The sequence below is a fragment of the Miniopterus schreibersii genome, assembly GCF_964146895.1.
Source record: "Miniopterus schreibersii genome assembly, chromosome: 1".
Lineage (NCBI taxonomy): Eukaryota > Metazoa > Chordata > Mammalia > Chiroptera > Miniopteridae > Miniopterus > Miniopterus schreibersii.
In genome coordinates, this window is record NC_138101.1 from 114981984 (window position 1) to 115006201 (window position 24218).

The following is a 24218-nucleotide window of genomic DNA, read 5'->3' on the forward strand; positions in this document are numbered from 1 at the left end:
ATCTGTGGAGTGCTTTCTGTAAAAAGTGGATGGAAAGTGGGCTTTACAAATTTAAGTACTTAAAGTTATGCAGCTGACATTTCCGAGAATAAAAGGCTAATAATAATAAAATTTTTAAGTTGACTAAAACAGCGACTATGGCTATGTGTAAAATTATTAAATGATAGTACTAATCTTTTGCTTATTTGAGAAAATTGGTACTAGGAAAAAGCAGCTTGAGGTGTATCTGCCTAAAACAGGCATTATAATTTTATAACAAATAGTGGGAAAGAAAAGTGAAGTTAAACTTTTATCTTATAACAATCTTAGTTATATGTTGCAAAAATTGCAAATGTGCACTATTTTGTGGAATGAATCAGATGTAAAAAGGTATGATGGTACCACATAGCATCATTGTACTTCAAATCCTGCTTTTCTTTTTTTTTTTTTAAATTACTGTTTAAAATATTACAGATGTCCCTTTTTCTCCCCAATGACCCGTTCCACCCCGTCCGTTCCTTCCCCCTCCCCAGTCCCTCTCCCCACCATTGTCCATGTCCTTGGATTGTGTATATATGCACGTAAATTCTTTGGTTACTCTCTCCCCCTCCTAAATCCTGCTTTTCAAAGCATGCTATTTTGAGGAACTCATTGGGCCACTATCTTTGTGGTTTTTCTTTTCTTTAGTTGTTAACTGGTCTAATTGTGCCACATCCTCATTTGTGGATGGCTTTGCAGTGATTCAGCCATTCTCCTGTTAACTTTTATTGACTTACTGACTTAATAAATATCCTGCAGTTTCATTTTGCTATTGATATACCTTTTTCTTTGAACTGAGCTGCCAAATGCTGACATCTCTAACTGCCCCTTCCCTGTTGGTAATCTAGTGCTTCTCAGACTTGAATGTGTGTGGGAATCACCTGAACTCTTAACAGTCCCCCAGGTGATAACCCATGCTGCTCTTCTGCCCAGAACACAGACCACTGCTAGTCAATAGAAATAAATTCCAGTCACCTGTGTAATTTTGAAGATTTTTTTTAAGTAGCTAAATGATGAAGGTAAAGTGAGGGGAAAGACCCAAGTGAAATACATTTTTATCATTTTATCATATAATGAATATGAAGTTATTAATGATTTCTTATACATTCTTTTTTTTCTGTCTTCAAAATCCCATGTGTACTTGACACAGCACATCTCAGTTTGGATTGGCCACACATTAAATGCCCAATAGCCACATTTGGCTATTGGCTGTTGTATTGAACAGCACAGGTCTGGTGTGTAGAATCTAGATCAGTGCTATTTTAAGTGTATTTTTTGTATTGGCCCAATCAGCAATCTTTGGGAATTTGTTAGAAGTGTAAATTTTGGGGCCCTACCTCCTACCTCCTCTCTTTAGAATATCTGGACTTCAATAACTAGTGTTTTGAAAGCTACAGGATATGACTACACAATGTATATGTGGTATTCTGAATGGGATCCTAGAACAGAAAAAAGTTTAATAAGGAAAAACTAAAGAAATCTGAATAAAGCATCAACATTATTATCAGTATTGGTTTATTGAGTATGACAGATACACCATGCTAATGTGAGATAGTAGGGGAAATTGTGGGCAGGGTATATGGGAACTCTCTTACTATCTTTGCAATAATTGTGTAAATTTGAAACTTATAAAAAATAAAGTTTTTTTTTGTTTGTTTGTTTTTTTAAGCAGCTCTCCAGTTTGATTCCATTGCTCACTAAAATTTTGAGGAGCAGTGATCTAGATCATTAATATGACTTACACTAATTGCAGCTTGGGTGGGTAGGATGAAGGCTAGTATTAGGTCTTGTAGGCTAATAATAATAGTATTTTTGTAATAAGAGTTATAACTTATAAAGCACTTATCATGTTCCAGGCATTATATCACGTGCTTTACACATATCTACTCTAATTCTCCCAGTATGTGGCCTGTTCTAATAAGCTTCCTTTTACAATTGGAAAAAAAACCCCTGAGGCTTAGAGAGGTTCAGTGACTTTGATGGCATAGCTAAGCAAGAGGCAGAGACAGGGATGTTTGAAGAAGGACTAATTTTATTATTTATTTATTTATTAGGAAAATTTTTATGTTGAAATTATTACAAATGTCTCCTTTTTCCCCCCATTGATCCCCTCCTCCCAGGCCTTCACCTCACTATTGTTTGTGACCATGGGTTATGCATATATGCATATAAATTTTTATGTTAATCTCTCCCTACCCTCCACCCCCCACCTTCCCTCTGAGATTCATCAGTCTTTTCCATGCTTCTATGTCTCTGGATCTGTTTTGTTCATCAGTTTATTTTGTTGGTTAGATTCCACATATGAGTAAGATCATGTGACACTTGTCTTTCTCTGACTGGCTTATTTCACTTAGCATAATACTCTCCAGGTCCTACCATGTTGTCAAAGGGTATGGATTCTTCGTTTTTACAGCTGCATAGTATTTCATTGTGTAAATGTCCGAGAAGATGCTTGATGTGATTTCAGTCGTCTTGAACTTATAGAGACTTGTTTTGTGTCCCAACATGTGGTCTGTCTTTGAGAATGTCTCATGTGTACTTGAGGAGAATGCCTATTCTGCAGCTTTGGAGTGGAATGTTCTGTAAATGTCAATTAAATCCATCTGATCTAGGGTGTCACTTTGAGTCACTGTTTCCTTGTTGATTTTTTGTTTGGAAGATCTATCCAGTAAAGTCAGTGGGGTGTTTAAGTCCCCTACTGTGACTGTATTGCTGTTGATCTCTCCTTTAAAGTCAGAGGGACTAATTTTATAATCGATCAGTTCATTTGTGACTTTCTACTCTCACAACTTTTGCTTCTTTGAGTAAGCAGTGATTAGTGTGAATACTCTATTATTCCTTGTAGTTTATGAAGTACTTTTTCTCTTTCCATTCTCACAAGGATCTTTTGAGGTTTGTCTTTTTTCCTTCGTGAAAAATAAGGTGCTCAGGGTCTGAGAGCTGATAAATGGCAAATCCTGGATATAAATTTCAGGCCTCTGTGCTTTTTCAGGGTTCTGTGCTTTTCCCTTTCCCTTTACTGCAGGAGAATTTAGAATACATTTTGAAGTTAGAGGGATATCTTTAAAAGTTTGCTGAATATTACCTATATTTTGCTGTTTTAGTGGTTTGTTTAAAAATTCAGTTTTATTGAGGTATAATGTACACACTAAAATACACTAACACTCTAAGATACATACACCAACATGGATGAGTCTCAGAAGCATTATTTTAAGTGAAACAAACTAGTTATAGAAGATTTGGGAGTACTGTCACAATTTTGCTTCCTTGAGTAAGCAGTGCTTAGTGTGATGCTCTCTATCAAGCTTTATAGTTTACTTTTTTCACATTTTCTCTTACCGTTCTCACAAGGCTCCTTTGAGATTTGTATTGTTTCCTGTTTTACAGATGAATGTATCACAATTTGTTTAAGCATTCACCAGATGATAGGCCTTTGGGTTGTTGCCAGTTTCTGATTCTTATGACTAAAGCTATAATGAATGCCTTTGGATGGACTTATTTTTTTTCTCTTGGGTAAATACCTAGAAGAGGAATTGCTAGATCATATGGTAAATGTATGTATAACTTTATAAGAGATTGCCAAAATGTTTTCCAAAGTGGCTGTATCATTCTACATTCCCACCAGCAATGTATGAGAGTTCCAGTTGGTGTTCTCCTTACCAAATACAAATGTATGTGTGTGTGTGTGTGTATGTTTAACGCCATTCTAATGGGGGGGTAGTGATATTTCATAATTTTAATTTGCATGATTAGGTTTAACAGCTTTATTGAAGTATAATTGTTGTGTAATAAACTGTACATATTTCAGTGTGCAATTTGATGAGTTTTCACGTATGTATGTATATACTTGTGAAGTGTATACCATTATCACCATTATTAAGATAATGAACATATGTATCACCTCCCCACAAAAAGAAAATTTTTCTTGATGAGCCCCTTTGTAATTCATTGCCCTTGTTCCTTGGTGACATTTTAACTGCTTTCTGTCACTATAGATTAGTTTGTATTTTCTAGAATTTTACGAAGATAGAATCTTTAGAGTATGCACTCTTTCTTGTCTGAATTTTTTTTCACTCAGCAAAATCATTTTGAGATTTCATCCAGTTTTTGTGTGTATATCAAGAGTTCATTCCTTTTTATTATGATAGACCCATGTGTGGGTATACTGCAATTAGTTTATCCACTCACCTGTTGAGGAACATTTGGGTTCCCAATTTGGGGCTATTACAAATAAAGCTGCTGTAAACATTCGTGTACAGATATTTGTGTTTTCATTTCTTTTGGGTACATAGTAGATATATACTAAAAAATTTAGGAACCTGCCAAACTTTCCCCAAAGTGCTTTTACCATTTTATATCTCTACCAGCAGTGTGTGAGATTTCTAGTTGCTCCACATTCTCAAAGACACTAGTATGATCAGTCTTTTAAATTTTAGCCGGTCTAGTAGGTGTGTATTCTTTGTGGTTTTAATTTGCATTTTCTTAATGACTAAAGATTTTGGGCATCTTTTTATGGGCTTATTTACCATCTGTGTCTATCTTTGGATAAGTGTCTGTTTATATCTTTCACCTATTTTTATTGGGTTATTTGTGTTATTGACTTGTACAGTTCTTTATATATTCTAGATATGAGTTGTTTGATGGAGATATATATTCATGAGGGATATTGAGCCATAGTTTTCCTTTCTTATAATATCTTTGTTTTTGGCGTGATGGTAATGCTGATCTTATAGAATGAGTTGGGATGTTTTCCCTCTTTCAGTTTTCTTTGAGAGGTTTGTAAAGAGTTTATATTATTTCCATACATTTTTGGTAAAATCACCAGTGAAGACATCTGGGCCAGGAGTTTTCTTTGTGGGAGGATTTTTAAAGACAGATGTAAGCCTTTTGTAGCCATTGTAGAAGCACCAGCGTGCAAAATGAAGTTCAATCCCTTTGTCACTTCTGACTGGAGCAAGAACTGTAAAAGGCATTTCAGTGCACCTTCCCACATTTACAGGAAGATTATGTCTCTCCTCTTTCCAAAGAACTGAGACAGAAGTCCAATGTTTGATCCATGTCCATCCGAAAGGATGATGTGGTTCAGGTTGAGAACATTACAAAGGGCAGCAAATTGGCAAAGTAGTTCAGTTGTACAGGAAGAAATGTGTCACCTACATTATTAAATGAGTGCAGCAGGAGAAAGCTAATGGTATAATTGTTCATGTGGGCATTTATTCCAGCAAGGTGGTTATCATTAGACTAAAGCTGGACTAAGACTGTAAAAAGATCCTTGAACGGAAAGCCAAATCTTACCAAGTAGGAAAGGAAAAGGGCAAATACAAGGAAGAAACAGTTGAGAAGATGCAGGAATCTTATATACAACTTTCATTAAAAACTTAAAATGAAAAAAAAGACACATTCAATATTTTTAATAGCTACAGGGCTCTTTGTATTATCTGTTTCTTCTTAAGCAACGTTTGGTAATTTGTCTTTCAAGAAATTTCTCCAGTTTATCTAAGCTGTTGAATTTAATGGCATAAGGTTCATAATATTATTTTATCTTTCTTTTGATGTCTTTAGGATCTGTATTTCTGTCTTGTTATATTCCTGATATTGGTAATTTGTATTTTTTCTCATTTGTTCTTGATCAATTTGGCTAGAGGATTATCAGTATTAATGATCTTCTCAAAGAACCAGCTTCTGGTTTCATGGGTTTCCTCTAATATTTTACTATTTTATCTTTTTTAAAATTAGGGAGAGAGAGAGAGAAAAACATCAGTGATGAGAGTCATTGATTGGCTGCCTCTTGCACCCTCCCTACAAGGGATCCAGCCTGCAACCTGAGCATGTGCCCTGACCCGGAATTGAACCGCTATCTCCTGGATCCTAGGTTGATACTCAACTGCTGAGCCATGCCCGGTAGGGCTGTTTTTTCTTTTATTGATTTTTACTCTGATCTTCATTGATTTGGGACCTTTTTTTCTTTCCTAATATGGGCATTTAGTGCTATAAATTTTTTCTAAGCACTACTTTAATTACATCCCATAAATTTTGAAATGCCATGTTTTCATTTTCATTCCGTTCAGATTTCCTGTTTGTTTTCTGCTTTGACCACTGAGTTATTTAGAAATACGTTGTTTAGATTCTAAAAACAAATTTTGGGGCTTAAAGATATCTTTTTATTAATTTATAATTTAATTTAATTGTCAGAGAAAACACTTTATATGATTTCAGTACTTTTAAATTTATTGAGATTTGTTTCCTGGCCCAGTCTAAGGAAAATACATGTTTATAAGAAACTACTGAGCTGGCTGTACCATTTAGCATTACCACCGTTTGACTGGACCATTTAGCATTACCACTGTTTGAGTGTTCCAGCTATTGGTACAACTTATCAGCACTTTGTATCATCTTCTTAAAGAACTATCTATTGTAGTTGGCTTGTAGTGATATCTTGTTTTGGTTTTAATTTCCATTATTGGGTTTTTATTGTTTTGTAAACTAGTTTAAACTTGAATAAAAATTAAGAATCATGGAGTGTTTTCTTTTTTCCCATTAGAGGACAGAAAGCTCCAAGGGATTGGCAGTGTAGTTCATTATTTTTGTGCTACATAAGTGTTACTTTACAGTTTTCCATAAGTTTGAATGTTAATTTGCCTTTTAATACAGGGTAGGGCAAAAGTAGGTTTACAGTTGTTCATATGGAAAATAACACAATAATAAAATAATAATACAAGAATAAACTATGTTCTGTGTACTCACAACTGTAAACCCACTTTTACCCCACCCTGTATTTACATTGAAGGAGGATCTGTAAAAGCTATGTGAGGATTTTAGTGACTTTTGTGGGCTGTGGGTAGACAGGGATAAGGTGATTTAATTGGTATTCTCCAATGACTCTTTACTGTGGTAATATATTTTTAATTTTATTTTAGCTCTCAATCCACCTATGGACGTTAGATTTGCTTCCACCTTTTTGGCTATTGTGAATAGTGTTGCTATGAACATAGGTGTTCATATATCTGTTCAAGTCCCTGCTTTCAATTCTTTTGGATGTGTGTCCAGAAGTGGAATTGCTGGATCATATGGTAATTTTATTTCTAATGTTATGAAAAAATTCCATGCTGTTTTTCCAGTGGCTGCACTGTTTTACTTTCCCACCAGCAATAAACAGGTGTTGTTACTACAAGGGGTTGGGGGTGGGTGAGGTGCCACAGAGGCAGGATAAAAATTGCATGAACTGTAAAAAAGATAGTTAATTTTTTTCTGTTTTTTAAAACTGATTATTTTTAGAAAGTTCTTATTAAGAAATTGAACTATGGGACTCAGATGTTAAAGGTATAGAAAGAAGAATCCATTGATTGGAATGCATTTAGAAGGAAGTAAAGAGAAGACTGAAAAAAGTATAGATGCAGAATGATCATCATAAAAGGGTGGTTTTAGAGGTTATTGTGAAGCTATTATCCATATAGATAGTAGTTTTCAATGAAATAGAATCTGAAAGAAAAGGAAGTTAACCTTTTTGCTCCAGAAAAAACTTTTTTTGTTCCTTAGACTTTTTACTGATTTTGAGTTTTTTACCTCATAGGTTATCTTCTTGGTATCCTACATCATCATATTAAAACTCTTAGTGTGTGCAAGTGGCTCTCAACGGATTAAAACCCAGTTTAATCTTTACTGTTTTTTGGTCTAAAAGGGAGCTTGATCAGGGTTCTTTACTAAAGTAGTACTGAGTTTGTGAAGTTTTTTTGAATACAATAGGTTTTTCACTTTCTGCTCTGTTGTATATTAACTGGGTCAGTATTTGCATCTCCATGTATAAGAGATAATTTTTAGAATGATTTTGAAGATTTAACAACCATTAACAGTGGAGAACCCTAGTACCTCTTAAATAATTATAATTTGTGTTTAGGTGAGAAAAACAGGAACTGTGATTCTCCATAAATGTGTTTATAAGTAAAGAACAAAAGAAGTGTGAGTTTAAATTATTTAAACATACAGCAACATTATGTAAGATATATTAATCAGAATATCAAATATGAATGATATCACTTTTAATTTGAGGTAAAATTAAGACAGTTGTCTAATAGTAAGAAACATTTAAATAAAGTACTTAAAATCCAGATGGGGGAGGCGGGAGGGTCAGTATGGCACTATAAGATGTTTGAGGCTCATCTTGTATATTTTTTACCGCAGTACTAGAATCATCCATTTCACCAAAGAATCTCGGTTTCTTTATTTGGAGAATGGTATTAGAAACCACATCTGGATTCTAGGTGTGCTTTTTGCCTCTAGGGTGTCATTTTTACAGACAGCAAGGAAATGTGTGTACTAACCACTATATAGATGATACTGGAAGGAGGACCTGGCACTTGGCGGGTCTGCCTGGGGCCGGCTGGTAGTGTGTGGGTTCTTGACTTCGTGCAAGAAAAATTTCACAACATGAGTCCAGGTGACTATGGGGGAATGTTTATTAAAGTTGGGGACAGTAAAACAAGAAAGGGCTTAGCATAGAAGAAGCAACAGGACAGCCTAGGCTGGGCTGCCCTAGCTCTCTGGGAAGTCAGAGAAAAGGGGTCCTTGGGAACAGGTTCAGGGCTTGGCCTTGGATGAGCTGCCCATTGCTCCCCTGGTTGTAAGTCTCATGGGGTTTCTTAGAGTTTAGGAGATGCATGCCTGTGGGGGAAGAGGGGCAAGAGAATGGCAGAGGCTGCTCCCCAAAGGGAGAGTGAGCGAGTGAGCGAGAGCTGGGTCCTTTGTCTTGAGGCTTTTATGTCTCCCTTGCAGGCGGGAATCTTAGAGGAGGTCTCAGGGGAGGGTTTCAGCAGAATCTCTGTTTTCCCTGTGTGCTCCTTCAGGGTCGTGGGTCTCCACTGGTTGGTCAGTGTTAGGACAGGGAATAGTTGGTCATTGCAGCTGGTCTTGGTGTCACTCACTTGGCTTTGCTGCTTTCTGAGTCTGGAGCTGAAATACAGTTGAGGCCTAGATGTTATTTTTAGGGAAGTGACCTTCTGTATCTGCTGTAAATTGCTCTGCTAGTTTGCTCAGCTATCTGTGTCAGTTTCCCTTTTCCACTTGTCCTGGCTTGCTGGATTGTCTTATAGACACGTATCTAATTTTTAAAATGTAATCACCTGTCTCTGTGGTAAACTAAAAATGAGTTCATTGAGTTTATACTGATGTCTCCAAGTCTAATCCATTACCACATGGGTCTAGCCTTCTCCCCTCGCTTGTCTATAAATTTCTACTCCAACCTTGAGAAATCTGGCTCCTTAACCCACATTCCATTTACTTAATTATTCAGTTCTAGCATATATGTATAGCAGTATTAGAATTTTTAATTCACACTCTTGGGAAACGTTTTTATTTACTACAACACAGTACTTATGTGTAGTTCCTTTGCCTATATTCTTATAGACTCCACTTATTTCCAAAATTAGTTAGGTCAGCATCTTACCCCTCCACCTCCCCTTCAGTGAGGTTGTTCCATATATTTGTAATCCTGTTAGACTATCTTGTCACATCTGCTTTCCATCCAGGGATTCCTCTGACCTCCTTACAGTTTTTAAAAATTTTGCATACATTGCACTTTGTGTTTTAAAGATTAATGGGTTTGACAAGTGCTTCACCTATGAAACCCTCCTTCTCCCACTCCCAGTAATCACTGTCTCTATGATTTTGACTTCCAGAATGCCATAGCATTGAAATTATTCTGTATTTGGCTTTTTCTTTTTTCTTTTTAAATTTTCTTTTTGTTTAAAATATTACAGATGCCCCTTTTTCTCCCCGATGACCCTTTCCATCCCATTCCATCCCCCTCCCCAGTCCCTCTCCACACCATTGTCCATGTCCTTGGGTTGTGCATATATGCATAGAAATTCTTTGGTTACTCTCTCCCCCTCCACCCACCTGCCCTCCTCCATCCTTCTGACATTCGTCAGTCTGATCTATGCTTCCATGTCATTGAATCTATTCTCTCCATCAGTTTATTAAGTTCTTTAGATTCCATGTATGAGTGAGATCATGTGATGTTTGTCTTTCTCTGCCTGGCTTATTTCACTTAGCATAATTTTCTCCAGGTTCATTCATACTGTCCCAAAGGGTACGAGATCCTTCTTCTTTATAACTGCATAGTATTATTCCATGGTGTATATGTCCCATAGCTTTTTTATCCACTTATTTACTGGTGGGCACTTGGGCTGTTTCCAGATCTTAACTATTGTAAACTGTGCTGCTATGAACATAGGGGTACATATATTCTTTCTGATCAGTGTTTCAGGATTCTTAGGATCGTATGTGGCTTTTTCAGACAGACTTCTTTCACTTAGCAAAATATATCTAAGCTTTATTTGTGTCTGTTCTAAGCTTGATAGTTCATTTCTTTTTATCACTGAATAATATTGCAGTTTATCTTTTCTCCTTTTGTTGGACATCTTGGTTGCTTTTAGTTTTTAGAAGTTATAAATAAAGCTGCTGTAAACATTTGCTGTAGGACTTTTGTGGAAATAAGTTTTCAACTCATTTGGGTAAATACTAAATACCTAGGAGTGTGATTGCTTAGAACATATGGTAGGACCATGTTTGGCTTTGTAAGAAACTGCTAAACTGTCTTCCAAAGTGGCTGTACCACTTTCCTTTTTTGCCAGCAATGAATAAAAGTTCCTGTTGCTCTACATCCTCACCAGCATTTGGTGGTGTCAGCTTTTTTGATTTTAGCCTTTCTAATGGGTAAGCAGTGGTATCTTGTTTTAATTTGCAGTTTCTTAATGATATGATAATTTTTCATGTGCTTATTTGCCATGTTTTCTTTCATAATGTATCTTTTCAAATCCTTTTTTCCATGTAAAAACTTTGGTTCATTTTGTTGAGTTTTAAGAGTTCTTTGTATATTTTGGATACAAGTCCTTCATCAGAGTTTTTTTTTTTTTTTTAATCCTTACCTGAGGATATTTTTTCCATTGCTTTTCAGAAAGAGTGGAAGGGAGGGAGGGAAGAGAAGGAGAGAGAGAGAGGGAGAGAGAGGAAGAGAGAAAGAGAAAGAGAAACATTGATGTGAGACAGACACATTGGTTGGTTGCCTCATGCACGAACCCTGACCGGGGCCAGCAATTGAGCCTGCAACCAAGGTACATGCCCTTTGCTGAAATTGAACCTGGGACCCTTCAGTCTGTAGGCTGATGCTTTAACCATTGAGCCAAACTGGCTAGGGCCATCAGAGGTCTTGTGCAAATATTTTCTCCTTCTGTGGTTTGTGTTTTCATTCCCTTAGCAGTGTCTTTCACAGATCAGAAATTTTAAATTTTAATAAATTTCTACTTAATATTTTCTTTAATGGATCATGCATTTAGTGGGTGTATCTAAAAAATCATTGCTAACTCTAAGGTCATATATTTTCCTTTTTAAATTGGAATATTTTCTCATTCTTGTATCCAAGAAAAAGTTATGTTCACCATTTCTGACTTAGAATGTCTTCATGGCACAAATCTTCCTAAAATACCTCATGCAAATGTCATTTTTACTGAAATATGCTTGCTTCCCCAAAGACTATAGTTGTTTCCTCATTTTTGTTTCAGATTTAAATCTTGGTTTTGAGTTTCCTTTACCAGTTTACACTTGGCTGTGTTCTCTGCTGCTTTCCAGTTACCCATTATTTCCTGTATCCTTTCTGCTATTCCTATTTTTGCTATTTCTTTATGGCTAGAATAGTTTATAATATTAACCATTTTATTTTCCTTTACTTCTGAAGGCCTAAGAAATGCCTTATGTATCTTCTTATTCTTAGCAGGGATCATACATTAAGAAAAAACTCTTAGGTGCCCCATAGTGGCTGGCCTATGATATCTTGTTAACTGTACAATTTACAGAATTATTTGGTGGAGTCTTTTCTCCCCCTGGAATTGTTCTTAACATTTTTGTTGTGCTCATTAAATTTAATTGATTTCTTTACTGGAGGCCTGTTTAGGGATTGTTAATTTTAAACATGGACTTTTAAAACTGCTTGGAGGACTTTGTACCAAGAGTTAGTGCTTATTTAATTGTGGTATTTTTAAGTTGGTTAGCATTTACATGTGAGGCTTTATTAATATTTTATTGTTCATAGTGTTAGAATTGCTAAATAGGTTGTGTATATACATATATATAGGACTTAAATTGTAAACTTATTGTGGCTACATTTACTATATTTCTCTTAAGATTTTGTTTACTTTTGTGATGCACTTAGTAAGGATACTATACTTAGAGATATAGTTGATTAAGCAGATGTCCTGGAGGAGGAAGATAACATTTGCTGAGCTGTGTAATTTGTGGTAGGAAAAAAATGAGAAAAATTGGCAGGCAGAAAGAAGGAGGCTATTAGATTTTAAAATAGCGTAATAGAAAGTTTTGAATCTGACTTGGAGAAGGAGGAATAAAAGATGTAAGCAGTTATATGTGTGTATGCCTGTTCTTGTTGAAACATGAGGAAGACTGGTAAGAGGTGTGCAGAGCCTACATGGGTATTTTTGAAACTGCAAAGAGTTGATTGGTACTGGCAGTAGATAGGCAAAAACTGTACATGTACTGGTGGTTAGGTACTTAGCAAGTTAGTTGTGTGTGTGTGTGTATGTGTGTGATGAATATGGATGCAGGAGTGTTGATAATGAGTATAGAATATATTTCAATTAGAGGAATGTTTTGCTCAGTGGGTGCTGTAGTTGAATGAGTATCCTCTAACCAAAATACTTGAGAGGATAACAGGATGAACAGTGCTCAACCTAATCTAAAGAGAAGAATGGAGGAAGAAACAAAGAAGTCAAAACTAAAACTTTAAACATTCATTTTAATACAGCTTATGTTTTTACATAAAAATAGACAACATAAGTTATTCACATATTTGCAGATAATTTTCACTGAGATCTAAGTTTTTTAGAACTACCCCATAATTATTTTAATTGTCTTTGACTCCATAGTGTATAATAAGGCTTTAATTTTCATTTTTACTTTAACTTTTCCTAGACCTTGGATTATAATACATAATTCCTGCTATTTGATTTTCTAGAAGTTTATAATTCTATTAGTCTCTCTTAGGGGCTTCCTAGTTTCATTCTCCATCCTCCACCCTAGTGTTACCTGGAAATCGATCTCAGCTTCTGTTCTCCTACCACATTGTGCCCACTTTTGCTTATGCCATTTGCCATGGTATCTAACTACCTTTTTTATATAGATAGTCTTTTGACTACTTCTCTGTCTTCCTTGTCCTCCCAATTCTCATTACCTTGAACTAAAACTTTAGATTGGATGTCTCATGTTGAACGTGGTTAAACTGACTTCTTTATCTTTCTTCCTAACACTTTCATACTTACCTTCTAGTCACTGGGGAAGGTATAGTGATAAAGCCTGGCAGTGAAAGAGATGGAACATGGACTGGCCTTTAACCCATTGTTGCTTCCCACCCCACAGCCCCTCTCTGGCTAGCATGAAATCATACAGTTTACTTGTTATTCTTTCTACTTTTCTTCATTCCTATGGATAAATGTTTGACCAGTTATAGTATGTCTGAGCTACTGTAACTTCCTACAGATACCCTTACTTGTTTCACTACCTTCAGAGGTATTTCCTAAGTTATTTTATTACTTCCTGGAAAGAAAAAGAAAAAAAAAGCCACCTGAGGATAAATATTTCAGTGTGAAATTTTGAAAAGTTGTAGTGAAAAACTTATGTAGGTGAAAGGATTAAATCTTATAGTGACTAGTGTCCTGGTAATGCATGAAAGTAAAGGTTGGACATTTGAAAGGTTAGAATTTCTATTTACCGTGAGGCAAAAGACCATGTGGATTTGCCAGGGCTGGGTGGGGTGGGGTAGAGATAGGAAGTAGATTTTGGATATGTTAAGTTTTAGGTATCTATTAAAACACCGTGTGGGTTTGGCTGTTGTGTGTCTGTAGTTGCTTTTAATCTAGAAGAATCTCCCTCCCTTTTTCATTTTTTATGAAATTGATTGTTTTAAAATAATTCATGTCTGTTGTCTAACAGAATATCTCACATTCTGGATTTGATTGTATCCTAATAATTAGCTGAAGGTTAAGCTTTTTGAAGGCAAGAGTACAACATAGGTGATATTGTAACATCTTACTGCATCACATTAGGAGGCATTTATCATCAGGTTGTCTGCCCCACTGTTGGCGTTAAGTTTGACCACTCGGTATATTTCCTGATTTATAATTAGTAAGTAATCTGTGGGGAAGTATGTTAGGGCTCCCAACAACTTTGAACATTTGTTTTCATTTCCTTTTCCCACTCAATACCATAAACTTGAAAAATAGTTGTCATTTTAACAATTTTACAAAAGTTGTTTCTCATGTTATTAGAGGTTTAAAAAGGTATTCTGTCAGAATGGCAGAAGTGAAGTTGAGACAATGTGGAAATGAAGTAGGAGAGGCAGTGGAAATTGTACCTGTGTTTGGAGGGTGGTGCTGACACTGTGGTGGCATATAATATTGTACTGTGTTCCTTATAGCCATAAAGTTATGCTTCTAAAATGTGAGCAACATCGTACTTACAGCTTTCTTTAAGCAGTGCTGGCCAAAGTTAATGAACTTTATTTTTTTTTTTATAGGTTTAAATGTAATACTGGGTATTTATGTCTCCGTCTAAGGTAAGTTTTATTTTTATTTTTTTGAAACAACATTACTGTATTAAATTTGTTATTCAGATAGTTTGTCTAGAAGGTTAATTTTAGTTACTGAAGTTGTATCACTAATTTATTTCTATTTTTTATTTTTTAAATGTTTTTATTTCAGAGAGAGAAAGGGAGAGGGAGAGAGAGGTGGAAACATCAATGATGAGGGAGTCATTGATTGGCTGCTTCCTGCATGCCCCCTAATGGAGATCAAGCCTGAAACCTACGCATGTGCCCTGAATGGGAATTGAATGGTGATCTTGTAGTTCATGGGTCGACGCTCAACTACTGAGCCATGCCAGCTGAGCTGTATCACTAATTTATTACCTGGGCTTATGGGTTTATCTGTTACAGATAATAATTATCCTCAGGGGAATATATAGCATACAGTAATATCATGCCCAGTACTTGGGTGCTAAGGAAAATTGGCAGGTTATCATGGGACCTTGGGTAAATATTTTTGGTACACTTAATATTCAGAATTGCTAAGGTTTGATCCTTGAGCATTGGGTTGAATGTATTAGTTTCCTAGGGCTGCTGTAACAACTTGCACAAACTGGGTGGCTTAAAACAGCAAAAACTTATTCTCTCTCAGTTCTGGAGGCTAGCTGTACAAAATAAAGGCATCAGTAGGTCTGGTCTTCCTCTGAAGACTCTAGGGGAGGGTCCTTCCTTGCCTCTTCCTAGCTTCTGGTTGTGCCAGCATCCTTGGCATTTTGGCTTGTACCTGAATCACTCCAATTTCTGCCTCTGTGTTCATGTGGGCTTCTTTGTTCTGTGTCTCCTCTCCTTGTTTTCAAATCTTCCTCTCCTTATGAAGACATCAGTCACTGGACTTTGGGGCTTGCCCTAATCAAGTATAACTGCATGTTAAATGGATTACATCTGCACAGACCCTATTTTCAAGTAAGGTCTTTGCAGGTCCTGGCATTAGGACTTCAACATATCTTTTGGGGGGAACACTCTTCATCCCACTGTAGTTGGGGTTTGACTTGAGTTGTTACAATATTAAGATGCTATGATCATTTTGAAGTTTGAATGCTGTGTTCTATGAGGTATGTGATATTTTGGAATTGGAATAGAAATTAAAGTGAAAACTAGGGCACTGGCCAGGTGGCTCAGCTGGTTGGAGCATCATCCTGTACACCAAAAGGTTGTAAGTTTGATTCTGGCCAGGGCACATACCTAGGTTGCAGATTCAATCCCTGGTCAGGGCGCATATGGAAGGCAACCAACCAGTGTTCTCTCTCATACCAATGTTTCTCTCTCTCTTTTCCTTCCTCTGTCTCTCAAATCAATAAACATATCCTTGGGTGAGGATAAAAAAGATAAAGTGAAAACTAGATTTATTAAGCTAATTTAGGGCTATTTTTAGTAGACTTTGAATGGCTGTGTGGTAGGGTGTGGATTTTTAACATTTACAAATACAAAGACTGGTTATTTGTTGGCATTTGTGGGATTCACCCTAATAAGAATCATGGCCCTCCTGAGGTAGACATAATAGGAAAACAAAGTAAACTAGCACTTTGTTTTTCAGTGTATTTTGCCTAACAATAACAGTGCTGTATTTTTTATATTAGGAAATGAAACATAATTGGATAATGTTTTTTAAAGCTCATTAATGCTCTTGATCATTGTAAAAAATGAAGAGTACAGGGTCATTGAAATTCAGCTCCAACTTCAAAGATGATCTTAGCTAAGGCATACAGTGAACCTAGATCAATGCCTGGCCCTTGGGAAATGCCTAATATATATTAGCTATTATTACTGCACCTTTTTAAGAAAGTGAAGGAAATTTGAGGTAGTCATGGAAAGAAAGAGAGTTCTTCTTACCTCTTATTTTTGATAGTCTTGTGTCTGGCTGGTTAGTGTATTTGCTGTTCCAGTTATTGGTTTGTTATTGGTCATAAATGACTAAAAAATGTAGATTACTGTATTATGAGAGTTTTCTAATGTAGGACAATAGAAAACATTAGATACATGTTTACTTTTTGAGTTTGAGATTTGAAGGTAATGTTCTTTAAATGGCTTATGTGATGCTTGTGAGTAAATGTTAAAAATCCAGACTATTAACTTTTTTCTTTATTCTGTTCTTCCATTTAAATGACAATAGCTATATTAATCCAACAAGGCAAAAAGCCATAATGTGGCATACCATCCTTTTTGAGAGGTGAATATTATTGAATAAAAATGGCTGATAGAAGTGGCAAGATTGTTCCAGGACAAGTGTATATTGAAGTGGAATATGATTACGAATATGAAGCAAAGGACAGAAAGATTGTGATAAAACAAGGGGAACGATACATGTTGGTGAAAAAGACCAATGATGACTGGTGGCAAGTCAAACCAGATGAGAATTCCAAAGCATTTTATGTGCCAGCCCAGTATGTTAAGGAAGTCACCCGCAAAGCTCTGATGCCGCCTGTTAAACAGGCAGTTGGACTGCCAAATAATTCTATGAAAATGATACAGAGTCTGCATCTTCAGAGATCAACAGAAAATGTGAACAAATTACCTGAGCTTTCAAGTTTTGGAAAACCATCGTTGTCTATTCAGGGAACAGGTCTTATTCGTGATGCCAATCAGAATTTTGGACCCAATTATGATCCAAGTCAAACTGTCAGCCTAAGCCTGGACCTCACCCACAACAATGGAAAGTTTAGCAGTGATTCACATTCTCCTAAAGCTTCCAGCCAGAATAGGACGCGCTTATTTGGTCACTTTCCTGGTCCGGAGTTCTTGGACATAGAGAAAACTAGCTTCTCCCAGGAACAGTCTTGCGATTCAGCAGGAGAAGGCTCAGAAAGGGTACATCAGGATTCTGAGTCTGGTGATGAACTTAGCAGCAGCTCCACGGAACAGATAAGGGTAAGACTAAAAGTAGAATGATGAAACACTAGTACTTTAATAAAAGTATTAATTACAGATTTTGTTGTAATTAAAAAATCTTTGTAAGAATTAAGAATTGTTTGTTTTGCTTTATGTTTACAGAATTCATGGGTGCCATCCTGAATTAAGAGATAGAGAATATGGGAAATAATTCGTAGAGTTCACTTTATGGTTTCCATAATTATTCTTGTACCTTTATGGGACTAGAACTACTTTAAGTGTGGAAAAAAATTATTTTTCTCTCTATTGATTATGCATGATGTAGAAAGGACTTATTTAATTTACCCAGTGATATTTCTTTTATTAGAAAAAGTTTGTTTTCTAGCAGTAGTCATTTTGACTTGTTTCTGTTAAGTCTCCAGGTAATAATGGATATATGGGGAAAGATGTCACTGGAATATTAACCACTAACTCATGTTCTTCCAAACTTGTTTATTAACCTTGAGTATTAAGAAAAATATAAAGCTCACATACCTTTACCTCCATTCGTGCACTTTCGTGTCTTAAATGTCTACATATCCATGCTTACTTGCATTGCCTGGAAAAAATTTTATGTGTCTATGGTTTGGTTTAAAAAAGTTTTTTTTGCCTAACTTTATTTTGAGATTAGTTTATGCCAGTTTATTAGTCAGGTAAAGTGAAATAATTTTAAAAACACATACCTGAAATTGAAACTTAAATGTACAGGATGCCCCCAAAACAGTATACACACTTTGAATAATTGTAAAGTCAGTGTTTATTAACATACAGTTCATTTTAAAAATTAAGTGTGTATACATTTTTTGGGGACAGTCTGATTTTAAGTGCACTTGAAAAATGAGTAGAGCATCGTCCTGATACGTCAAGGTTTCCAGTTTGATCCCTGGTCAGGGCACATACAAGAATCAACCAATGAGTGCATAAACAAGTGGAACAACAAATCGATGTTTCTCTCTACCCCCCCCCCCCTTTTACCCCTTCTGCCTTCCCCTCTCTAAAATCAATAAATAAAAAAGAAAAATGTGATACATTTTTGGCCTCAAGCCCTGTTGTAGGATTTATTCATCAGGCTAAGTCAGTGAATAATTGTACAGCTGCTCTTAGTGGTCTGATTATAATGCAACTAGTATGTTCTTTTTTTAGGTTTTAATTTTTCTTGTGACATTTTGAATGTAAATCTGGAAAAGGGAGCATTCTCTAGAAAAACTTTAGATGTTGGAGATCAAGACACTTACGTAAAGTAGCACTGTCAGTTTATAATCATTCATCTTAGTAAGCTTTCCTTTCTTTAGTCTTTATGTGATACTTTGAAATAGAATATATAGTGTTTCTTGGAATTGTTTTTATACATGGCTCCTTTTTGAGCTAGTGGGATTTGAGAAAGATGTGCTTTTTCTCTTCCATCTCATTATCAACGTTTCACACTTCAAATTACGTTTTTCATTTAGGTACACTGGCTGACCTGTGTTCTCTTCATTATGGTCATCTTAAATTCATAGCATGCAATTTCATCGCTCTTAACCTCTCCTGTTTAGAAATTCCATTAGATTTCTCTAGCCAGTCCTCTTACTCACTTCATGGCAACTGTTCAAACCTTTTCCATTATCTTTAGTTCTTTGATTCAGCTGCTTTTCCCTGTTGTCTTATCAGGTAACCTTTCCTTCTATTTCACAGCAAAAATAAAAGACATGGGATAGAAACTGCTTCAGCTTTGGGGAGGATGTTATTAGCACTTAGTAGCGTTTAACAGCAGTTAATAGCACAGACTTTTGATTTGAATTTGGAGTTTATAAAGGTTCACTTTATGGTTTCCATAATTCCATCACCTACCAGCTGTGTGAGAATTGGGGCAAATTACTTCTCTGTTTCTCAGTTTTCTCATCTTAAATTGCAGATCATGGGCTTGTTGAGGATTAAGTGGGTTACTATATCTAATATGCTTAGAACTATGCCTGGCACATAAGTACGTTAGGTACCTATTGCTGGAACCTCAGTTCTCAAACTTAATTCGTTCCAGAAGGTTTGAAAAGCGAAGCATTTTTCCCCTGTTAGAAATAATGTAAATTGAATAATTCCATTCCAGACACCCAAAAGATTCCCTGTTTTAATCTTTCTTATATACAGTATATGTCTAATGTACTATTTAATCTATAAGTATTTTAAAAACAAAAAGGACATGAAATGTAAATGAAAATTTAACAAAAAGGAAATGAAATGTACAGTAAAAAATGAAAATTTAATAATAAGCAGCAACGAAAGCAAAAAGACATGAAAATATTCCCAGCACAGTATCCTGAGATGTTAACAGCGGTAAACTAACTCAACTTACTCCCACATTCTCTCCTTTGTCGCCTGAGAGACTTGTGACTGATCATACAGGTATCAGCATGAAAGGGTTGTTAGGTCTAGAAGTGAATTGTTGGAGAAGGGTGACGTTCAAGAAACAAGGTTTTACTATATTCCCAAATTTAGTGGCTTAACACAATAAACATTGATTATCTTACTGTTTCTGTGGGTCATTAATACAGAAGCAGCTTAGTTGCGTAGTTTTAAAGACTTTGGGTCTCATGCGTTTGCAGTCTTATGAAGGCTTGGCTGTGGGTACTTTTAAAAATGGCTCACTCACATAGTGCTAGCTCGGCCTCTTCACATATGTTTGAATGTTGTGACTAGCTTCCCGCTAGAAGGAGCAATGCATTAGAGAACAAGGTAGAAGCTGCATTGTCTTTTTTGCCCAAATCTTGGAAGTTGCACACTGTCATATGTTACTATTATGCAGTTCAGCCCTATTCTCTGTGGGAGGAGACTACACTGGGTGTAAACATCAGGATATGAAGATATTGGGACCACTTTGGGGGCTGTCTATCATAATAAGTATTCAATAAGTTATAACTGTCATTATTATTGTTGTTTCTATTATTATTTCCACCATCAAATCTATAAGTAAACCTGTACCAGCAGTCATCTTTATCCCCAGTAATATGCAAGCATCGTCTCTCCTATCAAAGGGCAGTCTCTTTGTATTTGCTTTTTTCTTTCTTCCACAAACCTTTTGCTAAAGATTATATAGCATTGTGCTCATATGGCTATAGACCTGTAATTTAACAAGTTTTTTTCCATCAGCATTTAAATTTGCTCATGTTTTTCCCTTCATAAAGCTCTTCAGTGATACCTTTCCCTCTCTCTGAGTATCACTTATTACCCTTTCCGTTTACTGGAAACTTATGGAAAGAGTTGTATAGATTTACTTCTTCACATTTGCTCATTTCCCATTCATTCCTTAACCTAGTATGTCTTCTGACTCCACCATGCCACCCAAATGGCTTGCAAAACTATATCACAATCAGGATATTGACCTTGGTACAGTAGAGATACTGAGCATTTCCATTACCACAAGGATCCTTTGTGCTTTCCTTTTATAGCCACATCCATTTCCCTCCCACCTCCACCCCTCTTTAACCCCTGGTCACCACTAATACACTCTCCACTTAAAATTTTTTGTTATCTAAATGCATTCATATGCTATATAATCTTTTGGAATTAGCTTTTTCATTCAGCGTAATTCTCTGGAGATTGATCCAGCTTGTTGTGTGTATTAGTGTTGTTTTTGTTGCTGACTAGTATTCTGTGGTATGGATGTACCATACTTTGTTTTACCATTCATCCATTGAAGAACATCTGGGTTTCCAGTTTTGGGCTATTGCAAACAGAGCTACTATATATAAGCATTTCTGCACAGATTTTTGTGTGAACATAACTTTTTATTTCTCTGGCATAAATGCTCATGAGTATAATTGCTGATGGTAGTTATATGTTCAGTTTTTTAAGAAACAGCCAAACCGTTTTCCAGAGTTGCTGTATCATTTTATGTTTCTAACAACAATGTTTGTGATCCAGTTTCTCTGCATGCTCACCAGCATTTGGTGGTGTCAGTTTTTTATTTGAGCCATTCTGATAGGTGTGTGTGTAATATCTTGTGATTTTAATTTGCATTTCCCGGATAGCTAATGATGTTGAAGATCTGCTTATTTGCCCTCAGTAGATCCTTTTCATTGAAATATCTCTTCATGTCTTTTGCCCATTTTCTAATTGGACTGTTTGTTTTTGTACAGTTGAATTTGGAGAGTTCTTTATATAGTCTAGATACTAGTCATTTGTCAGATACATGGATTGCAGGTATTTTCTCCTAATGTGTAACTTTTTATCCTCTTAAACAGGTTCTTTTGCAGAACAAAAGTTTTTAATTTTGAAGTCCAATTTATTTTTCCTTTTATGGATAATGGTTTTGTGTCAAGTGTAAGAACTCATTGCATGGCTCTGTTAGGGTTCTTCACAGAAACAGAACCAATAGAATGTGTGTGTGTGTGTGTGTGTGTGTGTGTGTGTAGAGATTTATTTTAAGGAATTGGTTTATGTGATTATGAAGGCTGGCAAGTACAAAGTCTTCAGAGTAGGGTTATATGCTGGAGACTAAAGGAAGAGCCAGTGTTGAAGTTCAAATCTGATGGTCTACTGAAAGAATTTATTCTCGCATGGGGGAGGTCAGTCTTTTGTTCAGTTCAAGTTTTCAACTGATTGGATGAGGCCTACCATATTAGGGGGGGGGGGGGCAGTCTGATTTATTCAAAGTTCACTGATTTAAATGTTAATTATAAATCCCAAAACACTGTCACAGAAACATCCAGAATAATGTTCCACCAAATATCTAGCCCAGCTGAGTTGATCACAGTAGGCCTAGATCCTAAAGATTTCCCCCATTTTTCCCCCCTAAAAGTTCATAGTTTTCCATGTTACATTTATTTTTTTTTATTTATTTTTTTATTTTTTCCATGTTACATTTAAATCTGTGAGCCATTTTGAGTTTAATTTTTGTATAAGGTGTGAGGTTAAATCAAGGTTTATTTATTAATTTTTTGGCCTATGGATATCTAATTACAGTACCATTTGTTGAAATGGCTATCTTTCCTACAATAAATTGCTTGTACACCTTTGTCAAAAATCAGTTTGCCATATTTGTGTGGGTCTGTTTCATTCATATACAGGGTTCTGCAAAAGTAGGTTTACAGTTGTTCGTATGGGAAATAATACAATAATTAATGAATAATAATACAAAAATAAACTGTGTTTTGTGTACTCACAAATGTAAAACTACTTTTGCCCCACCCTGTATGTATGTCCTTTCTCTAATACCACACAGCCTTGATTACTGTAACTATCATAAGTCTTGAAATTGAGTGTACTGATTCCTCTCACTTTATTATTCTTTTTCAAAATTGTTTTAGCTATTGTAGTAGATTGAATAATACCCACCAAAGATATCAGGTCCTAATCCCTGAAATGTCTAAATATTAGCTTTTGGGGGGGAGAAGGTCTTTGCAGATATGTTTAAATTAAGGGTTTTGAGATTAGGACATTATCCTGGACCTTACATGCAATCACAGATGTCATTTGAGACGGGGAGGGGGCACCACACACAACGAAGGCTGTGTGAAGGTAGAGCAGAGAGAAATTCGAAGATGCTGGCCTTGAAGATAGGAGTGATGTGGCCACAAGCCAAGGAGTGCCAGTCACCACCAGAAGTTGGAAGAGGCAAAGAAAGAATTCTCTCCTAGAGCCTCTGGAGGGACTGTAGCCCTGCCAAAGTGCTGATTTCAGCCCAGTGATACTGATTTGGACTTTTGTCCTCCAGACTGTGAGGGAATAAGTTTTTGTTGTTTTAAGCCACTTCTTGTGGTAAGTTGTTACTGTATCCACAGGAAATTAATACAGCTATTCTAGTTCTTTTGCTTTTCCTCCTAAATTTTAGAATAATCTGGCCCCTATATCTACAAAACATCTTGCTGGGATTTTGATAGGAATTGCATTAATCTGTATGCCATTTTGGAGAAAATGGACATTTTTACTCTAGAGTCTTCCAATCTATGTATATTGTATGTCTCTCATTTATTTAGATCTTTGATTTTTTTAACACTTGCAATTTTCAGCATAAATCCAGTATGGTTTTCTTAGAGTTATATTTAAATTATATTAGAGTTATATATTTCTTAGAGTTGTATTTAAAATTTTTTTGGAGCAATTTTAAATGATACTGTGTTTTTCATTTTGGTATTCACACATTCATTACTAGTGTGTAGAAATACAATTGATTTATTTTTATTCTTTTAAATTCTTATTTTTAATGAACTTTTTTTAAGAACAGTGTTAGACTTACAGCAGTATTGTGAAGAAAGTAGAGAGTTCCTTTATACCCCACACCCAGTTTTCCGTATTATCAATACCTTATATTAGTATCATTCATTTTTCACAATTAATGAACCAATATCTATACATTATTAACTAAGTCAATACCTTATTCAGATTTCCTTTTTACTTCATGTCCTTTTTCAAGGATCCCATTGAGGATACCACATTACATGTCTCATGTCTCCTTAGGCTCCTCCTGGCTTTGATATTTTCTCAGACTTTCCTTGTTTTTTAATGACTTGACGGTTTGGAGGCGCAAGGGTCAGGTGTTGTAGAATGATCTTGTGTTGGAATTTGCCTGATGTTTTTCTCATGATTGGCCTCTGTGGGAGGAAGACCACAGAGGTAAAGAGTGGTTTTCATCACATCATATCAAAGGTGTAAACTATCAACTTGATTTATCATTGTAAGGTTACTCTTTTTTTCTCTTTTTTCACACCATATAGTCTTT

The 24218-nt window shown here is 35.8% G+C and overlaps 1 protein-coding gene and 1 pseudogene across 5 annotated transcripts in view; both read left to right on the forward strand.

Moving 5' to 3' along the window:
- The window catches only part of ARHGAP12 (Rho GTPase activating protein 12), a 130573-nt gene that overhangs the window by 1864 nt on the left and 104491 nt on the right, over window positions 1–24218 (forward strand). For all 4 annotated transcript variants that reach the window (XM_081139337.1, XM_081139336.1, XM_081139338.1 and 1 more), the window contains exons 2-3: window positions 14594–14632; window positions 16770–17524. In XM_081139337.1, coding sequence (XP_080995463.1) covers window positions 16847–17524 — 678 coding nt within the window. In that variant the 5' untranslated portion in view covers window positions 14594–14632; window positions 16770–16846. The remainder of the gene's footprint in view (window positions 1–14593; window positions 14633–16769; window positions 17525–24218) is intronic.
- Window positions 4908–5400, forward strand: LOC308547123 (large ribosomal subunit protein uL24 pseudogene; annotated as a pseudogene). Its single transcript has one exon. The product of its transcript is annotated as a large ribosomal subunit protein uL24 pseudogene (transcript).